The following is a 26,862-nucleotide window of genomic DNA, read 5'->3' on the forward strand; positions in this document are numbered from 1 at the left end:
GTTTCTGGGAAAATGTTGAAAGCATGAAATATTCTGCTCTTCTCCAGCTATTGTTTATGGAATCTTGTGTGTTCATCTTGGCTCTTCAGTTTAGAGGACAGTTTGAGCAGGACTCTGGAAATCTTACAGAACAGGAATTCAAGAGGAACTAGGTTCCCCTAGGTGCCCTACATCACACCATATTTATTCTACAAGCATGGCCTGTACCCATTGACAAAGTCTTGGAAACTAATTACAGTGTAAAGGTAGAGAATTGCAAATGGGTCTCTGTTGTCTCTGCATACATTTATTTTCATATTTTCTTACTACATAGAACAAGCCTATCTTGAAAACTGACACAAAGAGATTTTGTAGTTGCTGGAAATCTCGAGAATCACTCACAAAATGCTGGAGGAACATATTAGGTCAGGCAAAGTTTATGGAGGGAAATGAACAGTCAATATTTTGGGCAGAGACCCTCCATCAGGACTGGAAGGGAAAAAGATAGAAGCCAGAATAAAAAAGTTAGGGGGAAGAGAATAAGCATAAAGCTGGCAGGGAATAGGTGAGTTCAGGTAAGAGGGGGATGGTAGGTGGGTGGGTTGACTGTTCATTTCCCTCCATAGATGTTGCCTGACCTGCTGAGTTTCTCCAGCATTTTGTATGTGTTGCTGTTTTGAAAGCTGCCTTTCAGATTAAGCAAGGTAGTTTTAATAGTTATGGAAAAGATGAAGCAGCAGAGTAGGAGTTGGATTTTTTTCTGATCATTATGCCAATAGTATGCACTAAAGAATGAAGTAGATCTAACTTGGACAAAGATGTCCAAATTTTTGAAGTTTTCACACTTCAATGCACATTTGCTAGAACACATGATATTGCTAATTTGTCTTTGAAAATTAATTATATGTGATATGCTGAAAGGGTATGCATTGAAAAAAAGTTGCTAGAAGTATGAAAGTAGCTATATTTTCTTCCACAGACCAGCTTGGATGTTTATTGAAATTCACGATACTGAGATCAGGAAAACATGACTTCAAGTCATTCCTTGTGTTTGACTCACCGGTTATTAGCACTGTCATTAACTAATATTCAATTCATTATTCAATTATACTGCTTCTTTAACATGCATTGTAATTTTAAGAGTTCTCTGAACTGAGATTTTCTTCTCCTTCTAGAAAGAAACTCTACCATAAATTGATAATTCTTTAATTTGTGCATAATATATATAAAATTAATCATCTTGATGTAATGTTTTTGAGAATTTTCAAAAAAGCAGGAACAATACATTTGAAAGAAAGGGAGACAAAATAACTAACAGCTGTAACTGGTATAGCTCAGAGAAGCTAATACAGTTGGCCCTCCTTATCAGCAGATTCCGCAAGCGCAGATTCAACCAATCGCGGATCGGGAAAACCTGGAAGTTCTCTCTCTAGCACTCGTTGTTTGAGCATGTACAAACTACTTTTTCTTGTCATTATTCCCTAAACAACTTCTGGGAACCAATCCCCCACGGATAAGGAGGGCTGACTGTGCTAATTTTGCTCTTAAAAGCAGCATAATAATGTAAAATGTAAATAATGCTTTGAAAATATATTGATTAAATATGTTCACTAGATTTCTGTTTTAATCTAATGGAAGTGCATAATTTTTACTGTAATATGATTAGGTAAAATTTTACTACAATAGGGTATCGCAAGCCCATGAAACTACTGATTTTTAACTTGTCCCATTATGAGAAAGAGATGGGGGTTGTCAGAAGTTCACACTGGACAAGAATTAAGTATGGAGCTTATTCTTGTAGATAGCTTTTTGTAAGCTTTGGCTTTTTTTCACTATTTTCACTGTTTTTCGCTAACTCTTGTCAGTTTGATTTTGACACACCTAATAAATACCTTTGCACTAAAGTGCTAAGTGACACCAGCAATTTTTTCTTTGGTAAAATTAAAGTTCGTACCCCATATTTTTAACAGTGAATCCATAGGTTGTGGAATTGGTTCAATGTTGGGGTATGGGGTGAGTGAAATTATCTTCTGGTTCAGGAGCCTGATGGTTGAGGGGTAATAACTGTTCCTTACCCTGGTGGCATGGGACCAAAGGCTCCTATACCTCTTTCCTGATGACAGCAGTGAGAAGGGAGTGTGGCCTGGATTGTGGGGGTCCCTGATGTGACAGCACTCTTTGTAAATGTGCTCAATGGTGGGAAGGGCTTTACCTGTGATGGACTGTGCTCTATCCAATACTTTTTATAGGCTTTTCTGTTCGAGGCCATTGGTGTTTCCACAACAGGCAGTGATGTAGCCAGTCAGTATACTCTCCACTGTGCTTCATTAAAATTTTGTCCAAGTTACAGATGACATGCTAAATCTTTGCAAACTTATACGTAGAGGCGCTGTCATGTCTTCTTTGTTACGGCACTTATATACTAGACCCAAAACAGATCCTCTGAAATTATAACATCAAGGAATTTAAAGTTACTAACCCTCTCCACCTCTGATCCCCTGATGAGGACCAGCTCATTGACCTTCAGTTTCCTCTCCTGTGGTCAATAATCAGCTCTTTTGGTTTTGTTGACAATTGAGTGAGAGATGGTTGTTGTGACAACATTCAGCCAGATGTGTACACTAACCTTGGGCAAATGTTACAGAAAATGCCATGTTCTCTGTTAAAGTCAGTGAAGAATTAATTCACAAAATTTAGCAGTGTGCAAAATTGTTCGTGTCAGCTGAAAGATTTTAGGAAATCATTGCCTTCTACCTGGAATGAATTTAATTGCATTAGAACTTTTGATATCATTCTGAACATGGTTCTTTAAAAGTACTTTTGACCATTAAGTCAGTGCATAAAGCATTGAACGTTTTGGATATTAACTTGTTTGATGTAATGCATATACTTTGTGTATGTTTGTCAACCTTTGTACTTGTTATGTAATTTGAGTTACTTTTCACCCTGCATGCAAGGTATGTTTGCATTTTGAACAGTTAACTTTAAATCTGAAATCATGAGCACATCATAATTTCAATTTTCAACTTTGAGTGGGAATATTTTGTTCTGTTCCTTCATTTAAAACTTAAGGTATCTTCAAATGTGTAAGAAGACAAATATATCTGCCCCTGTTGGATATAAAACCATGATAATGGCATTTTTAACTGTAACATTTCATGATTTCATTAATTTGTGAACGGAGCAGCTAATCTGGTTTTAATACTGTTTTCTTGAGGTGTGGTTAGCCAAAGCAGGGCATTCATTGTGTGACCAATGCTGTTTTCCTGCACAGTTTTTGCTTATCCCGTTGAAAATTCAGGTTGATAACTATGTGCAGATGGTGGGATGCATGTGCTGACTAGTAAAATTTCAGGATTTAGAAGGGTACAGGTACAAGAGCATGACGAAAGAAAACAGTATGATTTAGTAAATCAAGTGTATGGAATATGAAGCAAAAGTTAGAATGAGAGGGAAAAGGCATTGAAGTCAAGTCACTTTTTATTTTCAATTCGACCATAACTGCTGGTACAGTGCACAGTAAAAATGAGACATCGTTTATCAGGACTATGGTGCTATATGAAACAGTACAAAAACTACGCTAAACTATGTAAAACCAACACAGAAAAAAACTACACTAGACTACAGACCTACCCAGGACTGCATAAAGTGCACAGAACAGTGCAGGCATTACAATAAATAACAAACAAGACAATAGGCACAGTAGAGGGCAGTAAGTTGGTGTCAGTCCAGACTCTGGGTATTGAGGAATCTGATGGCTTGGGGGAAGAAACTGTTATATAGTCTAGTCATGAAAGCTGGAATGCTTCAGTGCCTTTTCCCAGATGGCAGGAGGGAGAAGAGTTTGTATGAGGGGGCAGCAGGGAGAAGAATTTGTATGAGGGGTGCATGGGGTCCTTCATAATGCTATTTGCTTTGTGGATGCAGCGTGTAGTGTAAATGTCTGTAATGGCAGGAAGAAAAACCCTGATGATCTTCTCAGCTGATCATCTGCTGCAGGGTCTTGTGATTGGAAATGGTGCAATTTCTGAACCAGGCAGTGATGCAACTGCTCAGGATGCTCTCAATACAACCCCTGTAGAATGTGATGAGGATGGGGGGTAGGAGATGGACTTCCCTCAGCCTTCGCAGAAAGCAGAGACACTGCTGGTCTTTCTTTGCTATGGAGCTGGTGTTGAGGGACCAGGTGAGATTCTCTGCCAGGTGAACACCAAGAAATTTGGTGCTCTTAACGATCTCTACCGAGGAGCCGTTGATGCTCAGTGGGGAGTGAAATGAAAAGCATTGTCACCTTTGATGAGTCACATGGAGATTGGAGCTGTAGATGTATAATGGCTTTATTTAATATCTGCAGGATATGCAAGAAAACTCTAATGGGGAAATCTAATCAAGGAATTTCTTTTAAATCAAAGTATTCGGCTTCTTTCCAGACAACAGACCTAATCAGTTCCCTTCCACTACCACCAGCTCCATCTGGCAGAACAGGTTGTCACCCTCACTCTCAACAGTTTCTCTTTCAACTCTTTCCACTTTTTCCAAACCCCAGTTGTAGCCAACTATGCCTGGCTTTTTGTCAGCTACGTGGAACAGTCCATGTTTCAAGCCAATACTGGTAACATCCTCAACTCTTTTTACGCTAAATTGATGATTGCATTGGTGCTGCTTCCTGCACCATGCTGAACTTGCCAATTTCATCTGCTTTGTTTCCGGCTTGCACCCTGCCCTTAAATTGACTTTGTCCTCTCTCTCCTTTCTTGATCTCTAGATCTAGTTAGACTGCTTATTAATATATTTTATAAACCTACTGATGCTCACAGCTATCTTGATTGTACCTCTTCCCACCCTATCACTTGTGACAATGCAATCCTCTTCTCAGTTCCTCTGTCTTTGTCACATCTATTCTCACGATGACACTTTCCATTCCAGAACATCTGAGATGTCCTTCTTTAAAGAATGGTGTTTCCCTTCCTCTATCACTGATGCAGCCACTCAATAACCGACAATCTGCCCTTAGCCCATCTTCCCACTGCCATAACACAGATAGAGTTCTTCTTGTCCTTACCTACTACACATGAGCCTCCACATCCAGCACATCATCCTTTGCAACTTCCCCCACATTCAGTGGGATCCCACCACTAAACACATCTTCTGCATCCCTCCATCCCTTTCACCCTGCCCTCCATTCCCTGCCTTCCACAGGGATTGTTTTCTGTATGAGTTCCTTGTTCACTCATCCCTCCCCAATGATCTCCCTGCTGCATTCCTGCAACTTAATCCTGCAAGTGGGATAAGTGTTAGACTTGCCCCTATACCACCTTCCACACCACCACTCAGATCTTTCAGTGGTCATTCTAGAGGGGAGGTGACACTTCATCTCTGAGTGTGTTGGGGGTCATCTACAGTCTCCAATGCTCCTAGTATGGGATCCTCTACATCAGGGAGACTCCCAAGTAAATGAGGGGATAGCTTTGTCAAGCACCTTCTCTCCGTCCACCACAAAAAGTGGGGTTTCCCAGTTCCCAACCAATTTAATTCTACTTCCCATGCCTATTCTGACATGTTGATACATGGCCTCTTCTATAGTCATGATGAGACCACTTCAGGTTGCAGGTGTAACACCTCATATTTTATCTGTGTAGCATCCAATCTGATGACATGAGCATGAATTTCTTTATCTTCTGGTAATTGCTCCCCTTCCCCCTTCTCTCTTTTTATATTCCCCATTCTGGGTCCCCTCTTACCCCCTCTCCTCCTCACCACCTCCTCGTTCTCTTTTTTGCATGGTTCACTCCTATCAGATTCCTTCTTCAGCTCTTTACCTCCTCCACCTTTCACATCCCATCTTTTCACTTCATCCCTACCCCCATCCACCCACTTTCCCCCTCATCTGGCTTCATCTATCACCTGGTAGATCTCCTTCCTCACCCCCACCACCTTATTCTGGTTTCTTTCACCTTCTGTTCCAGTCCTAATGAAGCAACTTGCCTCAAAACATCAGAGGTTTTTTCACTTCTGTAGATGCTGCCTTACCTGCTAAGTTCCACCATCAAAGCACATAAAGTCTTCATATTTGCTAACAGCTTAGTTTCATTTCTTATAATTGTTTAATTTACTTACATATTTCAGGCATAGAGGGATGATTTATGAAATACAATATTTAGTGAGACTACAAGCCAAAGCCCAAATATTCAAATACTTTTGTTGGGTCATTGTAATTCACATCAATATTCTAAAAGATTCTGAGGCCTTTATTTACAGAATTGTGAGAATTGATTCTCTGGGTACACAAACACTCCAATTAATGATTGACAGAATAAATATATCTGTGATAATGATTGATATGCTAACTGGTAAAATAGTCAGTCTGGAATTCTCCTTGATTTCTGTAATATTGCATAATAAGAATGTCTGATGTGTGTATATGCATACCAGTTAACATTGCCTATATATTGCTTAATACACCTTCGGCTAATGCCCATGAGAATGCCTTGCCTTCATGTTAGTTTCCAACAATATCTGCTAAGTCGCCTACCACTGTCAGCCAGAAGCCTGCTTCTGTTTACACAGCTGTATTTGTAATTTCAAAATTGATAACTGGGTAGGTCACATCGGAAACAGTTTGAATGTTGTTTCTCATTTGTGTTAATGGCTACTACCCTTCATCTGATTATAGCTGCATTTCCCTAACAGTAAGAATACAAATTAAAAATCACCATTTTAGGACTCTCCAGCTATAACTTTCTTGTTGGAAGAAATGGAACTCTGAATTAGAGTCTTGTTAGCCTATTAGTTGGGTAGGCAGATAGGCTGCAGGTGGGGTGGGGGTTTGCATCATATCAGTTTATTGTGCATGAAACAGTTTATTCAGAAGACTAAATCTGTTCAAGGAGAAAAGTTACAGAAACTTCTTCCAGCTTCCACTGGGTCTTTTCCCCTACTATGTTCAGGACCTAATGCCGAGGTACCCTTAGGTCATGCAGGTTTGTCCCATACAGAATGTAGCTCCCTTCATGAGCCGAATTTGACATAAACTCCAAATAGTGTCCCTTCAAACACAACTAGGACAGCTAGATTCCAACCAGGTCACCTAGGATGCAGTTTAGAAGTAATATTAATCTCCATCTTCATTGTTCAATGAAAACCTGTCCACATTTAAAAAATAAACTTATTGTCATATTAGAAGTCACATCATAGTCACTCTCCATCATCAAGGACACCTACCATCCAGGCTATGTTCTCTTCTCAATCACTGTTGCTATCGGAAAGGAGGAACAGGAGCCTTAGGTCCTGCACCACCATATTCAGGAACAGTTATTACCCTTCAGGCATCAGGCTCCCGAACTAGCATGGATAACTTCTCTCATATCAACACCAAACCTATTCCACAAACTACAGACGCACTTTCAAGGACTCTACAACTCATGTTCTCAGCATTATTATTTATTTATTTTGTATTTGCATAGTTTATCTTTTGCACAATGATTGTCAGTCTTTCCTGTAGTTTTCCATTGATTCTGTATTTCTTTGTTCTATTGTGAATGTCTGCAAGAAAATGAATCTCAGCATAGTACTGTATATGATGACATGTATGTACTCTGATAATAAACTTTGAAATTTGAATTCTCTTCATCTCTCAGTATCTCTCTCAAATTTTTTTGATACATCTCTCTGTAATTCTTCCTCATGAAAGAGTAGGTCATGGGCATTTTTCTAACAAGCCAACATAGACTGAATTGACCAAATAGATGCTGCCTTTGCTTTTGTAAGTTTTCCCTTCTAGTCTTTCTGGGGATAGAGATCAGTTGACAGCAAGTAATAATTGTACATTGTCAAGAGGGTATCTCATTGCTATTAGTTAACAGACATGACTTTTCTCTGACGTGTTATGTACAAATCAAGCAAATTTTTTTAAAGTAACAGGTAAACTATGGATCAAATACCAATTCTGTGACGTAAACAGGCTGGTAACAACAACTTACTCAGCTAACAAATTCTATACAACTTACCTCTAATTTCATAACATTCATAAATCTTAACATTGCATGCTGGGATGAAAAGGCAGAATTTTTATTAAATTTATATTATTCATAAAACTGGATTTGGAGTAACATGCATACATGAAGTTAGTTTTATCAGACCTACTTTTTCACTTAAAATGCCAGGGTTGTATTTTTAAGCATTATGCTTACTATATTTATTTGTCTTACTTAGGCCTTGCCTATCAAATGATTTTTCAGGATATTTACAGAAATGCTAGTTTGCAAATAGCTTAAACTTGCAGCAGTTTGAGTGACTACTCTTGACTTTTGTTTGTTCAACTTCTGATTTAATTATTAAATATGAAATAACATTAAGCCTGCCCATTTAAAAACAGCTATAAACAACTGTTCGCAGAGGCATTCAGTAATAAGTAAGAAGCTGCAAAACATCTTGTGCCCTCTAGCTTAGCTCCATAGTTAAATAAATCCTCTTCCACATAAATCAAAGGATCAGAAACACTTTATACATTATTATTATTTGTACAATTAAATAATACATTTGCAATAAATAATTAAAGTTGATTTCATGAAAGATTTCTGCAAATAATGTAACCAGTGGAGACACACTGAGCCACTGACTCAGCTTAGGGATTATCATAGTAAGCTCAGCATTAAGGGAAATCCTGAAGTTTCTATTAATTTCTTAATGTAATGACAATGGATGTGGTAGGTTTGATGTTAATACAATCACAATTTGTGGAATTATCTTCTGATATAAAATTAACCCATCAGTATTCTATTCATTAATTTTTCATTTAGGTTTAAAAGGGAAATTTATACTTGGTTCTGATACAGAAGATAAAATTCAACCACAGTTACTGCTGTATTCCTTTTTCTGAGGTTACCATTATTTATTAAGCCTGGGGTATCAGTGCAAATTCATGCTTGGCTTGAAGAATCATATAAAGCACACTGCAGCAATACACCAGTTATTTTTGACAGTCAACATCTACCAAGCTACCTTTTCTTCATACAGACAAGGATAAGCAGAGGCTTGAGGATGACAGCACCGTCAAACTCCCTTCTAAATCATATAACATCCTGAATTGAATATATGTTGTGGTTTTAACAGACTTGGGTCAGTAACCTGTTGTACCTCACTTGTCAGCAGTGTAGGAATGTGGTTTAAGGTGGCACCTCACCACCATCCACTCAAGGACAAGGAGAAATCAGAACTAAATGATGTGCTTGGCAACAATGCCCTCATTCTCTGAGTGAATTTTAAAAAAATCAATGATCCTGCTTTCACCTGGTACCTGTACAAACTCTGGTTGTTGATGAGTGCTCAGTTGAGGGAACTATGCTGTTGTGTATTTAATATTTCAGTAATATTGTAAATATATAGTTTGATTAAGCAATCTTTGTTGTTACTTCATTATGGGTTATATCTAAAAATATGTGAATGGCATATGTCACTACATCACCACAACATAAGTGTGTAACTCACTTGAGTAAAGAATGAAGTAGACACGTTTTTCCCAGCCTTGCTTATTATTTCAATTAGTTTTATGTTTTGGAGTTACAAAACATAACACATGCATCAATTTAGGAATGTACGCTTCCACCTTTTTTTCTATTCAGGACCCTGAAGAAAATAATAGGGTCTCTGCTGCCACTCAAACTGAGATCAAGCTTGGTACAGGTTAGAAACCTGGAAATTGGTTGATTCAGGTTGGCCTTTTTCAGAAAAACTTAATTTTAATGAAATGAACAGTACACTTTACAGAACTTCAAATTATCTCCTTAATTGTTGTCATCTGATTTCTGGCATAGCATGTGCATTTTTATTTGAGTAAGTTTAAAAGCCTCTTTGATGGAATGATGTTTTGTTTAATCTGTTTAACCAAAAAAGCCCCTGGGTGTGCTTTCAGTTGTTATTTAAAGAAGAGATCTGACTTGGGAATTGTGCTGATAACAAAAACTATTCATGCAAGCCCAAGGTGTGGCACTATACCTGACATGCAGAAACAGAATAGAGCATGAGCCTGTACCAACAAGAATGAGCCTACTCAAGCATTTTGTTATAGGAAAATAAACAACTGCAGTTTCTCACAGCACTGCTGCATAAAATTTCTATCTAGATTGGAAAAAGCTCTCACTTGTTTTTACATTTTTGATCATCCTTTCACTACTTAAAATATTCTATGAATTATAATGTAATGCTTTGTAGTTTTGTAGATCCTAATTTTAAAATGGTGTGGAACAGGTATGGTTACAAAAGAACAGTGGGATGGAACTTTTTAGTTATAAGGAGAGAATAGATCAGCTGGATGTATTTTCTTCGGGCTAGAGAAGGCTGAGGGAACACCTGAAACAGATTTACCAAATCTTGAGAAGTCAGATATTGAGGAACATTTTCCTATAGCAGAGGTGTCTAAAGCCAGAGGGTTTAGGTTTTAAAGTGAGGAGTAAGATTGTACAGGGAATCTGAGGAAGATTTTTTTCCAACCCAAAAGGTGATTACAATGTGAAATGCACTGCCTGAAAAAGTGGTGGAGGCAGATATTTCCACATCTTTTTAAAAGCATCTAGATGAGTACTTAAATTGTCGAGATATGAAAGGCTACTGATCAAGTGCTAGTAAATAGGATTACTATTGTTAAGACTTTATGGACTAAGTGGGCTGAGGGCTTGTTTCTGTGCTTCGTATCCTATGAATTACTGGAATATAATTCTATAGGTGTTTGTAGCTAAGAGTTAATTTAAAGGGGATAAAAATTGGGCTGAAAATCATGATGTACAATTCACCTGACACATTAGCATTTCTGTGATATAGTTTGCAATCATCCTTCAGAATCTGAGGTAGTGAAATGAAGAGACAGTTGAAATCTTGGCATCAGTATCGGAATTCATTTGTTTTTGCTTTGCAGATGTTCCTTTGTATGGGAACATAAGAAATCTACCTTTTGAGAATTTGTGTTTAAGTAGAATTTCTGATACAGGGAAACTCTCTAGAATATATTCATTGTATGCGGAGCTAAACACTTTTGATAAACTTTGAATGTGATGGGTTGTCATGTCTGACTGTGAGCCTGAACACTGCTGGGATCTGTATATTTTGTTTTAAATTGGAATTATTACATTGTAGTTGAGAGTAAGAGAATGTGCCTGTTTCTTCTCTGCCTTCCTACCTTCCATTCCATTGCACTAGAGAAATTCTAAACTCCCATTTATTGCTTTATTTGATACAGGCAAATGTAGAATAGAACTGCAGCATCTATATTAACTTCAGTCAGGATTAGAGAAATATAAGTTTGCTTTGGTAAAGCAGATTGTTGACTTAAAATATACTGAGTTGGTGGACTGATTAAACATTCTTAATGAATATTTTTTCTCACTTACTTTATATTGTTAAAAATGTCTTGCTGGGTGGAAATTAAGTTATGTCTTGTAACAAACATGTTAGGTCTTGCATGTTTTATGTGTTCTTTAGGGATTTTGAGATTTTGTTTAATTCATTTTGGAAGTTTCTGAATGTTGAGAACATCAGTGTCCTTGATGGGTTTGACCTGGGAAAATCTGGGTGAGTGGTGTATTTATTTTTTTGTTTCCCTTAGCATGGTTATGGGTAAAGGATTAGATTTAATATTTGTAGGTTGCTGATGAATTACTGTGTAACTAACTGTGAACATGAGTATGATAAAAGTGCAAAGGGCCTTAAGAGGATATAAATGAGCTGTGTGAGTAGCTTGGCAGATGGACTATAATGTGGGGGGAGAAAAGGTTAATTTACTTAAGTAGGAAAAACAGAAATACTGAATATTTTTTAAATAGTGAAGTTGGGAAATGTTTATATTCAAGGTGACCTGTGTGTCCTACAAATCATTGAAAAGTAACATGCAGCTGCAACAGGTATTTGCAAAGGCAGATAACATGTTGGAATAGATTGCAAATACATTTGAATACAAAAGTAAAGTTAGGGTCTTGTGGGTCTTGCTGGTCTTGTTACCGAAGGAAAGATACGCTTGCTATAAATTCACTGGACTGGTATGGTAAATATTTCATATGAGAAGAAATTTGTGTAGGAGGATCTCGAAGAATGGCAAATGTTATCATTGAAACATACAAAGGTCTCAGAGGGCTTGACAGCATGGATGCATAGAAGATGCTTCCTGTGCCTAAGAAGTAATGATCACATTCTAAAAATAAGGCTTTGGGAATTGGTACTGAAATAAGGGGAAAACTTAATCAAAAAGTAGGGAATGTTTGGAATTTTCTTCCCTGGAAAGCTATGGAGGCTCTACCAACAACTGTCCAGAGACACAGATTTCTGGATATTAAAGGAGTCAAGCCCAGTGTTCCCTTTAATGACGAGTAGGTGCAAAAATCTTGTCCTGTGCTACTTTTTGCCCAGTGAGAATAATATGTGCGCACTGAATTTTTTATATAGAGGTATTCATTTTAACAGCTCACGAAACACTGTCAAGAAGTACTTTGATCTCCTCTGGGTTTGATTGTTTTCGCTATTGTTCATTTGCACTCTCACAAAACATATGTAGCAGGCCTATAGTGGGTAATGAAGGAATTTCTCACTGGAGCATTTGTACACTGTCCAAATGTGATTTGCTTGCTAAATGACACTTTAAAAAGTTAAGTTTCCAAATATCACTCCACTTCCTCCCACTTGCAAATTCTCTAGCAACTTTTGCATTGTGATAGTGCAAGCAGATAACACCCAAGTTTTTGTTTCACACAGCTGCACGTTGCTAACCTCATGAGCTCTCAGTGTAGCAGTTTCTGCTGTTTCATAAAGCCATTCTGCTTTAAATGAACTAGCAGTTCTTTTGCACTTCACACCCTTTGCTTCTTTGGAATTCGACATAGTGAATCAATAATTTCTTCAATAAAAACAGTATAAATAAGCCAGTTCTAAAATCTGCAGACAAATCATAGCAAGCTCCTCATTGTCTACACTGTCAGAAAAGTAATTGTAATTGTGTACGATCATAAAATATACTTAACATGTTAATGAGATAGAGAGTGACAATCTTTTGTACGCAGTTTAAATTCCTTTGTGCGCTAGTAGCAAAAGATGTGTGCACACGCACACGTGTATTAGAGGGAACATTGGTGATCCAAAAAAATGTTTTTTGAAATAACACATAGGTCAAGAAAGGATCTAGTGCTTTCCTGATATATATAATGAATAAACCATTTTGGGCTTCCAGCCGGTTGCAAGTATCGATTATAACTGACATTTCGATAAAAAATTATGCCACCTTCTTCAGGGATGATACCTGGGCATGTCTAGTCTGGCAAGAGAAGCCATTAAAATAAAACTAGAAGAAAAGAATTTTAACAAAGCCAAAGTGTCGCTGAAAGAAAGACCTGGAATTTGATAATAAAAAAGAGGGAGAGCGAAAACCTGATTGAATGAGGACTAAGCAATCAGGAGGGATGGACTACAGGGATATAAATACCATTGGAGGAGACGAACCCAGGCATCGTCCCTGAAGATGGCAGAGTTTGTCATCAAAACATCTGTTATAATTGTTACCCATCACCAGCTGGAAGCCCAAGAAGATTTAATTCTTAGGTACATTTAATGTCAGAGTGCCCCAAAGAATGAATGACAGTTAAATGTTAGAACCCCAAAGCCCCCCCCCCTTGGTTCCCACCTCCCACGCATAAGCAGCGACGACCCCCCCTCCCCCAGCAGCAAAAAACATCAGCAACACCCCCTCTCACCAAGCACTCAAGTGCATAGCAAAACATCAGTAAAGACACAGACTTGCAGTACCCCAAAGACTACTTGTTCACTCGATATTAGACATACCACAGTCTCTCCCTCTCCCTAATAAAGGAAAAAGAGGTATCCCTTTTTCACAGTGAGAGGGGAGACATAACAAAGCAACTCACTGATTTATGGTGTTAAAAATCTGTTGCCTCGCTTCTTCCAAGTTCTGTGCCCAAAGAACTTGGGTGTCTATGCACACAGACAGCAGCCAGCTCGCTGCTTTCAATCTTCCATCTCCCACAACACATCAGGTGATGGCGGCACCGGCCTTGAATCCGCCCACCTCCAGAGCTATGAAACTCCAACACCCTGAAGGCATGGCTGCGTTCTTGGCATATCGAACAGCAGCCAGTCAAGAAAGGGTCCCATTTCCACAAGAAACCGAAGTCAGCATGTAATTCCGGGTCAGGGTCTTCAAAAGGACCTTGAAAAAGGAAAAAAGAGATATCAATGATAGAAATAGCTGTGTCCAAAGATGCAAACAAAGGAGTCACAGGCACCATCGTCCTCCTAAGCTTCGCTGATCATTATGGGTTCTGAATTTACCTGACGCTCTTCTATGCTTTGTACCTTGCCATTTTTAATTCACAAATTGTGGTTGCTTTATTGGCCAAAATCCCTAAATCATGCCATCTTTTGTGTTTGGCTCCAGCCCTCACAGTTTATTTCCTTATCTCTTGAATATATTCTAAGTCTCGCTGCACAGTTTAAGAAGTTGTGGTTCAACATATCAGATCTTAATTCCAAAAGCAAAAATATGGGTAGAAAATATGAATAGTGCAATATATGGTGCCCATAAAAAGTATTCCCCCTACCTTTGAAAGTTTACATGTTTAATTGTTTTACAAGATTGAATCACAGTGTATTTATTTTGGGTTTTTTTACACTGATCAACAGAAAAAGACTCTTTTGTGTCAAAGTTAAAATAGACCTCTACAAAATGATCTAAATTAATTACAAATATAAAACAAAATAATTGATTGCATAAGTATTCACCCCCTTCAAGTCAGTATTGATAGCATTTACAGTCTTGAGTCTGTCTGGATAGGTCTGTATCAGCTTTGCACATCTGGACACTACAAGTTTTCCCTGCTCTTCTTTACAAAACTGCTCAAGTTTTGTCAGGTTGCATGGGGATTGTGAGTGAACAGCCCTTTTCAAGTCTAGCCACAAATTCTCATTCCTGGACATTAACATTGTTGTTTTTCAGCCATTCCTGTGTAGCTTTGGCATTATGCTTAGAGTCATTGTTTTGCTGGGAAACAAATTTCCCAAGTTGCAGTTCTCTTGCAGACTGCATCAAGTTTTCCTCCAGGACTTCCCTGTATTTTTCTGCATTTATTTTACTCTATACCTTCACAAGCTTTCCAGGGCCTGCTGCAGTGACACATCCCCACAGCATGATGCAGCCATCACTATGCTTCATGGTAGGGATGGTGTGTTTTCGATGATGTGCCTTCCTTCATTTTGTATTGTTATACACCTGCTGAGCATGGAGTATAGGCTCTAGGCAAAGCAAAACAATTCTGTTTTAAATACATAGTAAATATTAAACATAGAAGATAACTATGGTAACTGAACAGGTTAGAACTTTATATTTAAAGCTGTATTTTATTTGCAATTATTATTTATGGATTAATTCTTATGGAATATATTTTACCATCCAAGTATTATTTGGTCATCAATGTGTACGAGTCTTCCAAGAACATGACAAACAGAAAGGTTTTCTTTCATTAGCAGCAGTTTGCCGGCATTTTGAAGCTGAAAGATTTTGGCATATTATTTTTAATGCAGAGCTTAGACTTCTTGCAACCTGGGCGGGAGCGAAATCTTCCTAGTGGTTTTAGTATTTTGGACCTTTGTTACATGTAATATATTTATTATTGTGCAAAAACATTCAGCTTTAGTGCATTGTGAAAATTGGCATAATTTTAATTGTTTACAGATAGGTACATCCTTTAAAAATATAGAAATGAATCAGATACAGATTTATTGTCTCTGTCCTATATGATGTAAAATTCTATTTTGTAGTAGCAGTAAAGTGCAGAGAAGTAAAATTACTAGATATTACAAAATAAATAATGCAATAAAGAATAATGAGGTTTTATCATAAATCTGATAACACACAAGTTATTCCTGAGTCATTGAATATAGTTCTTCAGGCTCTTTCAGCTCCTCTCTGATGGTAGTATCGAGAAGAGGACATGTCCTGGATAGTTAGGGTTTTAATGATGGCTGCTGCTGCCTTGAGATATCGCTTCTTGAAGAGGGTTGTGCACATCGTGGAGCTGGCTGAGACTGTAATCCTCTAATCTCTTGTAATGCAGCCAGTTGGATTGCTCTTCACCATATATTTGTAGAAATTTGCAGGAGCCATTAGTGGCATACCTAATCTCCCCAAACTTATAATGAAGCTTTCTTTCTGATTGTATCAAAAGTGTTGGCCTAGGACAGATCCTGTGATATGTTGATATCCAGGAACATAAAGCTGCTCACCACTTCCACAGCGACTCCTCAATGAGGACTCATGCATGTTCACCTGATTTTCCTGAAGTCCACAATAAATTCCTTGGTCTTGTAGACATCGAGTGCAAGCATGCTGTCGCCACACCACTCAACTAGCCAATTTGTCTCAATCATAAATGTTTCCTTGTTGCCATCTCAGATTTTACCAGCAAGAGTGATGTCATCTGCTAACTTATAAATGGCATTCAAACTGTGGTTAGCCACAGAGTTGTGAATTTAGAGAGAGTGGATCAGTGGGTTACGTGCACGGCCTTGAGGTTATTGTATTGATTGTCACCAAGGAGGAGATATTATCACTGATCCATACTGACTGTGGTTTCCCAATGAGGAAATTGAAAATTCAACTGTAGAGGGAGGTTTGGAAGGCTTGGTTTAAAAGCTTAGTGTTTAATACTGAAGGGATGATGGTATTGCTGAGCTGTAATTGATAAACAGCAGCCTGACATGTGTCACAAACCAAAGATCTGCAGGTGTTGGAAATCAGAGTGAAACACACAAAAAGCTGGAGGAACTGAGCAGGCCAAGTAACATCTATGGAAAATAGTAAACAGTGGACATTTTGGGCTGAAACCTTTCATCAGGGCTGTTTATTCTTTTCTATAGTTGTCTGGTCTGCTGAGTTCCTCCAGCATTTTGTGTGTTTTAGCCTGACATGTATAGAAACATAGAAAACCTACAGCACAATACAGGCCTTACGGCCCACAAAGTTGTGCCGAACATGTCCCTACCTTAGAAATTACTAGGCTTGCCTATAGCCCTCTACTTTACTGAGCTCCATGTACCTGTCCAAAAACCTCTTAAAAGACCCTATCATATCCGCCTCCATCACTGTTGCCGGCAGCCCATTCCACGCACTCAGCACTCTCTGAGTAAAAAAACTTACCCCTGACATCTCCTCTGTACCTACTCCCCAGCACCTTAAAACTGTGTCCTCTTGTGACAACCATTTCAGCCCTGGGAAAAAGCCTCTGACTAGCCACACGATCAATGCCTCTCATCATCTTTTACACCTCTATCAGGTCACCTCTCATTCTCCTTCGCTCCAAGGAGAAAAGGCTGAGTTCACTCAACCTATTCTCATAAAGCATGCTCCCCAATCCAGGCAACATCCTTGCAAATCTCCTCTGTGTTTTGCTTTTGCCTAGTACCCCAAAACAAAATGGAGAGCCAGTGAGCTGTAGACCTGTTGAGGCAGTAATCTGCAAATACTCATTTGGTCTTGTAGAATTTAAAGAGTAAATGGTTATCTGAGTACATAAGCATGCACTAGTAATTTTCTAAGATAATTAAAATGTTGTGTCATGGCAGATTTACTAATACCTATTTATAGCCAGTGGTATGTTCTGAGAGAAATATAAGTCAAAGGCTTTCTATTGAAAATAATCATTCATTCAAATGATTTCAATTATTGTAGTATATAGTTGCAAAACACAAGATTAGACACATTGTTCAAAAAAAGAAGCATAAAAGCTGTTATAGCTGGGTACTGCAGCCATAATCTATGACAACTTGGCATAGGGATATTTTTGCAGTGGCTGCTTATCCATTGGAGATACATAGGTCATACAGACCTCCCTAACACTGAATTACTTAGTTCTCCAATTACACTGGATAACAAAGATTTTGCTTCCTGAATAGCTTTAAGTGTATCTTATGAATTTTGGGCTACTGATCATGAAAGTCACCATGAAATTTCCCTATCACACACTATTTTTTTATAAACTTATGTTTATTATTTCAATTCATAATTCAAGTCAATTAAAATGTTGCCAACAATAAGCTGGAAAGTTTCCTATCTTGTCCAGGAATGCTTAGGTGGTGTGACTGCTGCATATCAGGGCAGGTTTTAGTAATAATTATTGGGTTCATGACTGTAAGGATGGAATTTGCTATCACTAGGCACAAAAATTTCTATGAAGGCTTTTGACATTTGAAACAGATGCTTCCGAGAATAACTGATGCCAAGATTAAGGAAAGCATTTTTGTTGGTCCACAAATCAAACAGGTCATGAACGATAGGCAATTTGAAGAATTTCTAGGGGGACCAGAGAAAATCACTTGGAAGGTATTCAAGGAAGTTGTTGAAATTTATCTTAGCATCTACAGAGCACCAAGCTACACATGCAGCTGGTTGAAAGCATGCTTCAAGCATATAAAACCATGAAATGCATCATGTCACTAAAGATTCATTTTCTGCATTCCCATTTAGACTTCCCTGCAAATCTTGGTGCTGTTAGTGACAAGCATGGTGAGAGATTTCACCAGGACATTGCGGTCGTGGAGAAAAGATACCAGGGCAACTGCAATCCATCAATGCTGGCAGATTATTGTTTGACACTTAAGTGAGAAGTCTCAGACATTGAGTACAAATGAAAATCATTAACACAATATTTTTAACTTGGTTGAACTATTGCAAAGCATCAGCACCATTATGCAGTTAAGCACATTATATTCAAAAAAAGTTAATTGGTTGTCTCTCCATATTCCTACATGATACAAGTAGTCTGAAATTATATTTGTGTACATGTTCATCTTTTGTTTATCATAAACACTTTTGAAAAAAATTGTTGTCCAGTGTTACACACATAGTTGAATATGATGTCTGTTTCTGGAGGCTTAAACTTTTTAACTAAATTTTCTGATCCTGGTTAACCATTTTTGCTGTTATTATCTTGGTATACACACAAGAAAACAAATTGTAGTCTTTAATATACATTCTGATTCTCACAGAACAATTGATTTCCTTGTACTGATTCATGATATCAAATAAGTTGCACTCTAAGTAAATTTTCAGTTTATAATTTAAACATGTTCTCAAAATTGAGTTAAGGGAAGTTTTGTTAGATATTTCAGTTTTAATTCTGCAAGTTCTTATGCATCTATATACAAAATTTCATGCCTTAGGTTACTGTACTGAATGTTTAGATCCCTGTGCCCTCTGAATTGAGTATTTTTTTCACTATAATAATACCTGAAAATTATCTCCCCTGATATCTAAGATTTTGCTTGGTGATGCCAGTCTCCTCAGTATTGTCAATTTTTATTATTATTATTCTGTGTTATGTAATTATACTCACTTAAAACCATTTCTTAGGTGAGAAAGTGGCACATATAATGTTTTAAATGCAAAAGCAAAAATGTGCTGTGATTTTTCGTGTTATTACAATAATCATTTTAACAAAACTTTTGCTTTATTGTGTATTATGGAAAAAAAATGAAGCATGATTATCTTTTTCCCTAGCAGTACATCAAAATACCAGTTCCTAAATCAGACTGCCATGATGGTGTGCGGTGTTTTTCATTCTATCTGTCAACTGACAGCAAAGACAAGCCTCAAGGAAGCTTTGACTGCATCCACCAGTATGTTTCCAGGTAAAATAAAATAAATAAAGTGTATAGTAATTAAGAGAAATTCTTGTGTTCTTGTATGCCACAGTTATTTCATGTCAAGTACAGGCAATCCCAGGTTATCTCAGTTCGTAACATGAGTTGTTTTCAAGTAGAAAATAAACAAAAATGGTGTTCTATGAATGGGGGATGTGGAAAAACCAGCTACTAGCCTGCACCACTGACTCAGCGACTCTATGAGTAAGTCTGCAAGGCCCACATTGCTTTCTCAGCTCAACCCAGTCTATTGTGGCTTACAGGTGGGTGGGTAGAGAAGAAATGGGGAAATGCCATGTTCCCACTTGGCTGAAGATGCCTATAGTCCCGCAACAGCTGGGCAGATCCATACCAATCTATCTTGCCAGTCTCCAGTTCGTATGCCTCGGTTATTCATAAGTTGCCTCCCTACGGAGGATCTGTAGGGAGAAGTGTAAATATATATCACTCATATTTGATTTTACTATTCACTCTTTTGTAATCTCGTTGCCTCAGAGTGAAATTTTTGCTGTTGTGGGGATTTGCTGCTTATTTTATATTTCTCCTGCTTACTTGTAAACATAAACCTCTGTTAATTGAATTAATTGAATGTAGAGATTAGAAATCTATTCTTTTGTGTTTTTTTTAATTTTATTTGTGTATATATATTTAAACTTCATTTAATGTTGGGTGGTTAGATAGAAGGATTATTTATCAAGTGCTACAATTAAATATTGAAAGTGTCATTGGTAGGTTAATAATTATTAGAGGCATATCTTTAGTAATATATTAATGAAATGCACACTGGGTAGTTTCTACTAAGGGCTTTTCCTTAAAATAGGAAATTATTTAAATTATATATCTGAAACATTTGTAAATATTATCCTGTTTACATATTTTACATTAATGTCTCATAAAGAGTTGAATTTGTTTTCCCTTTAATATGTGCCTGCTCAACAAATATAAATGACTTTTTAACACTTAGCATTTGTAACTTTTGTATTGTTCACATCCTTGCATTGCTCACAGCTAATAAGTTTCTTCCTCTCCTGTGTATATAATGTTTTACCTAATTGATGAAGCAGATAGGCGAATGTCCTACCTGAAATGTGATAGTCTCCAGATTCATTGGTATCAAAAGATCGCCATTAGTCCATTATTTGTCTATTGTATTTTAAAAATTCAGTAGTGTCTGAAATTCTAAGTGTCAAATGTTCCTATTCAGTTCTTATTTAGGTTCTGTCAGCACAACTGTGAGAGAGGAAATTAGATCAGGCCTGATCCAGGTTGGATATAGGAAATTCTTGGGGAAAGAGCATTCCAGAGGTCAGGTTGTTGGTTTTGAGATGGGATGTGGAGGGCGAGGAGGTGAGTGGGTGTCTACAAATCAGGAGGTTGGTAGATGTTATTAGGTGGGGGTGGATAGTACTGAGAAACCAAAAGAATGCAGGTGAATAATTAAAGTGAACCAATAGAATGAGGTTCCCAGTACCAAGTGGGGATCTTCTCAGGAAGGTGACCTTTAAGTCACTCTGCTGCTGTGAAAGCTGCACTGTTAAAAACTGGTTTCTCCGAGAGTGCTCATTGACAGCTGTATTTCACAACCAAGTATACAAATTTCCTGTCAGTGGTCTTTTGCATCTTGGTCAACATGTTACTAGACATATGTCTCCGATTCAGGACCAGTTTGATTCATTACAACTATCTGAGGTAGTATGCTATGATTTGACCTACAAATGCCAAACTACAGCAGGAGAAAAAAAAGAAATCTTCTTTCATTCACGTGCACTAAGAAAATAACATTACTCATCGAAATTGCTAGACCGACACTGCTAATAATGCACCACTCTCCGTGTTCAAGTCCTGGCAAGAAGCTAGAAATTTATGATCTTTTAACTGATTGAATTCACTGCTACTGTGTTTTGTAACTTAAGCACTGTAAAAAAGTATCTTTAAATTTGCAACCAGATCTGCTGCTTTTGTGTTATTGCTACACTAAATTCAGTTCAACATAAAAGGTATCTTGTGAAAGTATACAATCTTGATCATTCATTGCAAGTTGCACCAGGTCTGAAAAATATTGAGGGAAATTCAAACAGCGGTAACGTATTATTTCCCAGCCAAGGATAACATTCTGGTCTCTGGGCAATTGCCTTTATTGCAGCACTGTTTCTTTTAAGTATACCTAATGTTTGAAATTAAATTTGAAAAAGACGTGCTTGACATTTAACAGCTTTGTATTATTAATAAGTGGACACAATTTATATTTGTGGTGTAATATTCCTCGGTATGATGATTTTGCAGTCAGTAAAAAAACCTGACAAGTAATCCAGTGTCCTGGATTAACATTTCAGAAACCTGAGATCAAATTTCATTATGGTACTTATGGAATTTAAGTTCACTTGATTTCTTAGAACAAAAAACAAATCATTTAGTGATGATGTAAATTTGTCATAAAAATCTATTTGGTTTACCAATATCCTTCAGCAAGGGAAATCTGCTTTCCTTATCCAGTTTAGTCTCTATGGGATGCCAACGTAGTACTCTTAAACACTCTCTTTGAGGATTTAGCAAACAACAAAATGCAAGGGGTATTATGGTGGCTTTGCTTGTAATGCTTTGATCTTGAAAAATAATAAATAGAAATAAATACTACAGGCCTTTGAATTTATGGTTATTTTATATTTTACATTTTGCTTCTTCTAAATAATCAACTTCTGTGTTATTTTGGTTTGACAATTAAAACAAATATTTTTGTTAGTGTCTTAATATTTAATTTGCTTATCAAAATGCTGAATTAATCTCTTGGGTAGAAAAAAAAGTTTTTTTTAAAAAAATAAGCTCCTGTGACTGTTCATTTGCTTTAAGCCTGTTTTCTAATTCTCTGTTTTTCACACAACAATTTGTTCACGTGTATGTCTCTGTACTCAGACCTCATTTTTTTTTGTCTTTGTATCAAATTATTTTCTGTGCCGTTAACTGTCACGCCATGTCGAGTTCTCTTTTAGTTGCCTGGTTAACTTTATGTGTGACCATTTGACTGATACTCGAGGCCATTGCCTAATTTTTTTACCAGACCCTTTTTTTTTGTTGATAGTATTTGACAGTTCTAACAAAATAATGATGTTTTCCTGTCCTGTCATGAAATTTTGTGTTTTTTTTTCACCTTCTCTGCCCTTTAAACTACAAAATGTTTTGGAAGTAGCAATGATGTGTAAAGGAAGTTTGCGGTACATCTTCAGTGGAGATTTGCAGGGGAACATAATAGTATTGTTGAACTGATTTGGGCCAGCTCTTCTTATAACTTCATATTCTGGAGACACAAAGGCCAACTCCTATTATGAAGATAATGCCTTTCCTTCCAAAACTTCGCTTATAGACCTCAGAGCAAGCAGCCTTCGACGTGATAAAAGAGCTCCCATTGACTATGAGTTGATCAACAACATAATGCTGATAATGGCATTTCTGAAAATAGTAAAGCATTTTGAAATAAACTAGGGAGCTCCAATTTGTCTTATTAAAACAAAGTAGATTCAGCTGTGTCCTGACTTTAATTTTGAAACATTTTTGAAAAGTTTTCACAATATTCGATGTATTTGGTTATAATCAAATGTGAACAGAAACAAGGCTGAAGTAGAATATAGGTAATTAAGAAATTAAAATCAAGATATTTGCTGGAGTTACTACAAATTATGGAAATTGTGTTACATATATTTCTTTTAAAGTCTAATATTATGATTTTGAACGTTCTGCCTATGGTTCTTAAAATTCGAAGTTATTTTTACAAACTTCTTCAGAGGATCAATCCTGGTCGATTTACAATATATTTGACATTTCAGAGAAATTATATGGTGATCAACAGCATGCCAATGATTTGAATAATATATGTAGATAACTTCCAAGCAGAGAGGTTTATTCATTTTACCTGACATAACACCCAGAATTTTCACTCTTCATAAGATCGCTACATGATCTGCCCACTCAACTTACTGAAGTGTCCACCTTCAGAATTTTGTCCTAACATAGCTTTTGTTGCCCCCTTTTGGATCTCCTGACATGTGCAACCTTAGATTTTGTTTTTGTAAACTTCTATATTTAATGGCATTGGTTTCAGTTCAGCTCATATTGATTTGCCTCGTATAGTTTTAATATTTCAGGTTTTTTTTGGACACACTGGTCCTTGTATCTGTTTAGATCAATAAATTCATTCATCTATTTCCTAACTTTCATGATATAGAGCATCCTAAGTCATTTTGTCTCAGGATAACAACCCAGTTTGGGAGCAAAGTTTTAAAATAGACAGCAACCTGCCATCAGCTGTCACTAGACCATATTTCTCTAGATTTGCCACTAAGGCACTAGATTATATCACACAGAAGATGGGGAAAAATATTTAAACCTATTTACCCATGTTCTCTGTCTACTTGGGACACTAAATTTATTGGAAAAACAAATGGTGCAGAAGATAACGAGAGTCTGCAGAGAGCTATAGATAGGTTAAGTTAGTGGGCAAGGGTCTGGCAGATGGAGTACAACACTGATAAATGCAAGGTCATCCACTTTGTAAGGAAAAATAGTAGATCAGATTATTATTTAAATAGTGAAAGATTGCAGTATGCTGTTATGCAGAGGGACTTGAGAGGGCTTGTATATGAATTGCAAAAGGCTGGTTTGCAGCTGCAACAGATTATCAAGAAGGCAAATGGAATGTTGGCATTCATTACTAGAGGTATTAAGTTTACCTGCAGAGAAGTTGTGCTACAATAGAATAGGTTACTAATGAGTCTGCACCTGGAGTACTGCATGCAGTTCTGCTCTCCTAACCTGAGGAAAGATGTATTGCCTTTGAAGGTGGTGCAGAGGTGGTTAATTCTGGCGATGAGACATCCGGCTTAAAGGAAAAATTGAGTCATCTGCGACCAGGTGGGATACAGAAGAATGAAAGGGGAACTTCTGGAAATATACAATTATGAAAGGGATAGATCAGATAGAGAAAAGAACTTTGTTTCCACTAGTAAGTAGGACTAGAATTAGGAGGGAATTTGAAGGAATAGATTTAGGATGGGGATGTGGAAAAACTGCTTTTTTTCAGAGAATAATGAATCTGTGGGAGTCTCTGCCCAGGGAAGCAGTAGGGGCTACCATATTAAATATAGATTTTTGCATAACAGGGGAATTAAGGGATGTGGGGAAAAAGGCAGGTAATGGTGCTGAGTCCACAACAAGGTCAGCCAGGATCTTATTGAATGGCAAAGCAGATTTGATGGGCCAAATGGCCTCTTCCTGCTCATATTTCTCATGTTCTTATGTACACCATTGAATATGATACCATTATTGACATGTTCTTCTGCTTTTTTCTGTTGATATTTGTTATTTGTGATGAGCAAGGATGTGATGTGCATTGGGCAGTAAAGTGTTTAATTGACAATATCATTGAACATTGAACATATTCACTCTATTATTTAATCATGGACATTGGAAATGAGTAAAATCGTACCAGAATATAGGAAACTGAAAATTAGCTTTGTCTAAAGTATAACTATCTGGCTTCTAAAACTTTATTTAATCTGGTAGCCTGATTTTCTTTGTGATACCTAGCTTATAATTTTAAACATGTAAAAATATATGTAGACTTTTTCTACTAAAAGATTAATTGAATAAGATAATTTAAAAGGATTAAAACTATTAGTTGTAATTTGTGTTGCTGAGCATTGCTTTTGTTTTTTAAACCAGTTTTGAAAGAAACCAACTTGAGAGCCTGGGAAGCATTCAAGATAAAATTACAGTTTGTGCCACTGATGACTCCTATCAGATGACTCGGGACCGTATGTCGCAAGTAGAGAAGGAATCTTGGAGTCGAGCAACAATAGAAATTAAACCAGGGTCATCACATCAAGGTAAAAACACCTTAAAACTAAGTAATGGTCTCTTTATATATTCAATTATAGACTAAACAGAATGTACCTGTTTTAACCAAACTTTATTAGGCAACAAACTTAAAAATTAGTTTTTTGTTGGAATACAGTTTTCTTACATGTCAAATTGGTTGAAAGATTGTGTATTTTGACAAGAGTCCAGCTCCAATACATCAATCCTAAAATTTTGTTGTGTGTATGGGTAAGAGATCTTTGCAACCCCATTGTCATGGATACAGGGTTGGCAACATTGCCCATACAACACAGCTTTTGGAGAATCTTGGGAAATATTTTATCCCATTGTTGGGCACCTATTGCTGAGCATCTGCAGCAGATTTTAGTTTTAATCTCTTAGGACCAACTAGGGATATTCATATAGTGTTAAGCATTGACTAAATCTTTTGAGTTTCTCCACTTCCACAATAGTCCAATTGCCTGATCCTCTCCCTCCCCTGAATATGCAGTTAATCCCCCTAAGCCCACCCCTATCTTCACCATACAGCCAGTCCTATTCCACACATGCTTCACAAAAATCATTGGTTACACTCCAATTTTCTACTCCCCACATGAGGTGTTGCTCTAACTTGCACCCTTCTTCAATCACATGCTGACCTGTTCTTTGCTCTTCTCCTTCCTAATTATGTTGTCCAGTTCCCCAATCCCATTCCTCAAGATATATTTGAGCAATCATAAGAACTTATAGCTCAAGAAACTTGCAGTATTGTTTCAATTTAAAATGTTGAAGCATACACAAGAAGTATGTACCTTAATATGTTTCAAAATATGGAAAAATGTATAATGTATGAACAGTTGTAGATTTATGCACTGCATTTGAAAGCATTATTTTGATATTATCAGATGTTTGTTTTAACTAATTTCTAAAATAAACCACACACTAGCACTTTTGAGTTATCATTTTTATTGAATTGTTTTGTAACATTTCCACTTAATACTGTAATAGCACATGAAAGTCCATTATTGGTTTCTTTTCATGTTTCATGTTTATCACCACTTAAAATCCAATTTTGTTTCCTAGGTACACGTAAACCAATCAGTGTTCGAAAGCAACCAACGAGCCAAGCTACTGATGTCATTCCACTCAGGAAACATTCCCCCACTATGATGCCATGCCTTGTGGCAAAGAAAAATCATGTCAGTTCAATTACCTATAAGCCTCTGAGAGATCGTATCACCCATCTTTTGGCTTTGAAACCATATAAAAAGCCTGAGCTTATTGTATGGCTGGAGAGAGAGAAAGCTAATCCAAAGGACAAGGCTGAGCTTTCATATGTATTGGACCAGG

The 26,862-nt window shown here is 37.1% G+C and overlaps 1 protein-coding gene across 2 annotated transcripts in view; it reads left to right on the plus strand.

Annotated features, from left to right (window-relative positions):
• The window catches only part of LOC132382464 (RNA polymerase II elongation factor ELL), a 103,007-nt gene that overhangs the window by 29,442 nt on the left and 46,703 nt on the right, over positions 1 to 26,862 (plus strand). The window contains exons 3-5 of one of the 2 annotated variants that reach the window (XM_059952687.1): positions 19,523 to 19,653; positions 25,378 to 25,541; positions 26,596 to 26,861. In XM_059952687.1, the coding sequence (XP_059808670.1) occupies positions 19,523 to 19,653; positions 25,378 to 25,541; positions 26,596 to 26,861 (561 nt within the window). The remainder of the gene's footprint in view (positions 1 to 19,522; positions 19,654 to 25,377; positions 25,542 to 26,595; position 26,862) is intronic. The other variant, XM_059952688.1, reaches the window with a different exon arrangement.

Source organism: Hypanus sabinus, chromosome 28 (assembly GCF_030144855.1).
Source record: "Hypanus sabinus isolate sHypSab1 chromosome 28, sHypSab1.hap1, whole genome shotgun sequence".
In the NCBI taxonomy this organism is placed as follows: domain Eukaryota; kingdom Metazoa; phylum Chordata; class Chondrichthyes; order Myliobatiformes; family Dasyatidae; genus Hypanus; species Hypanus sabinus.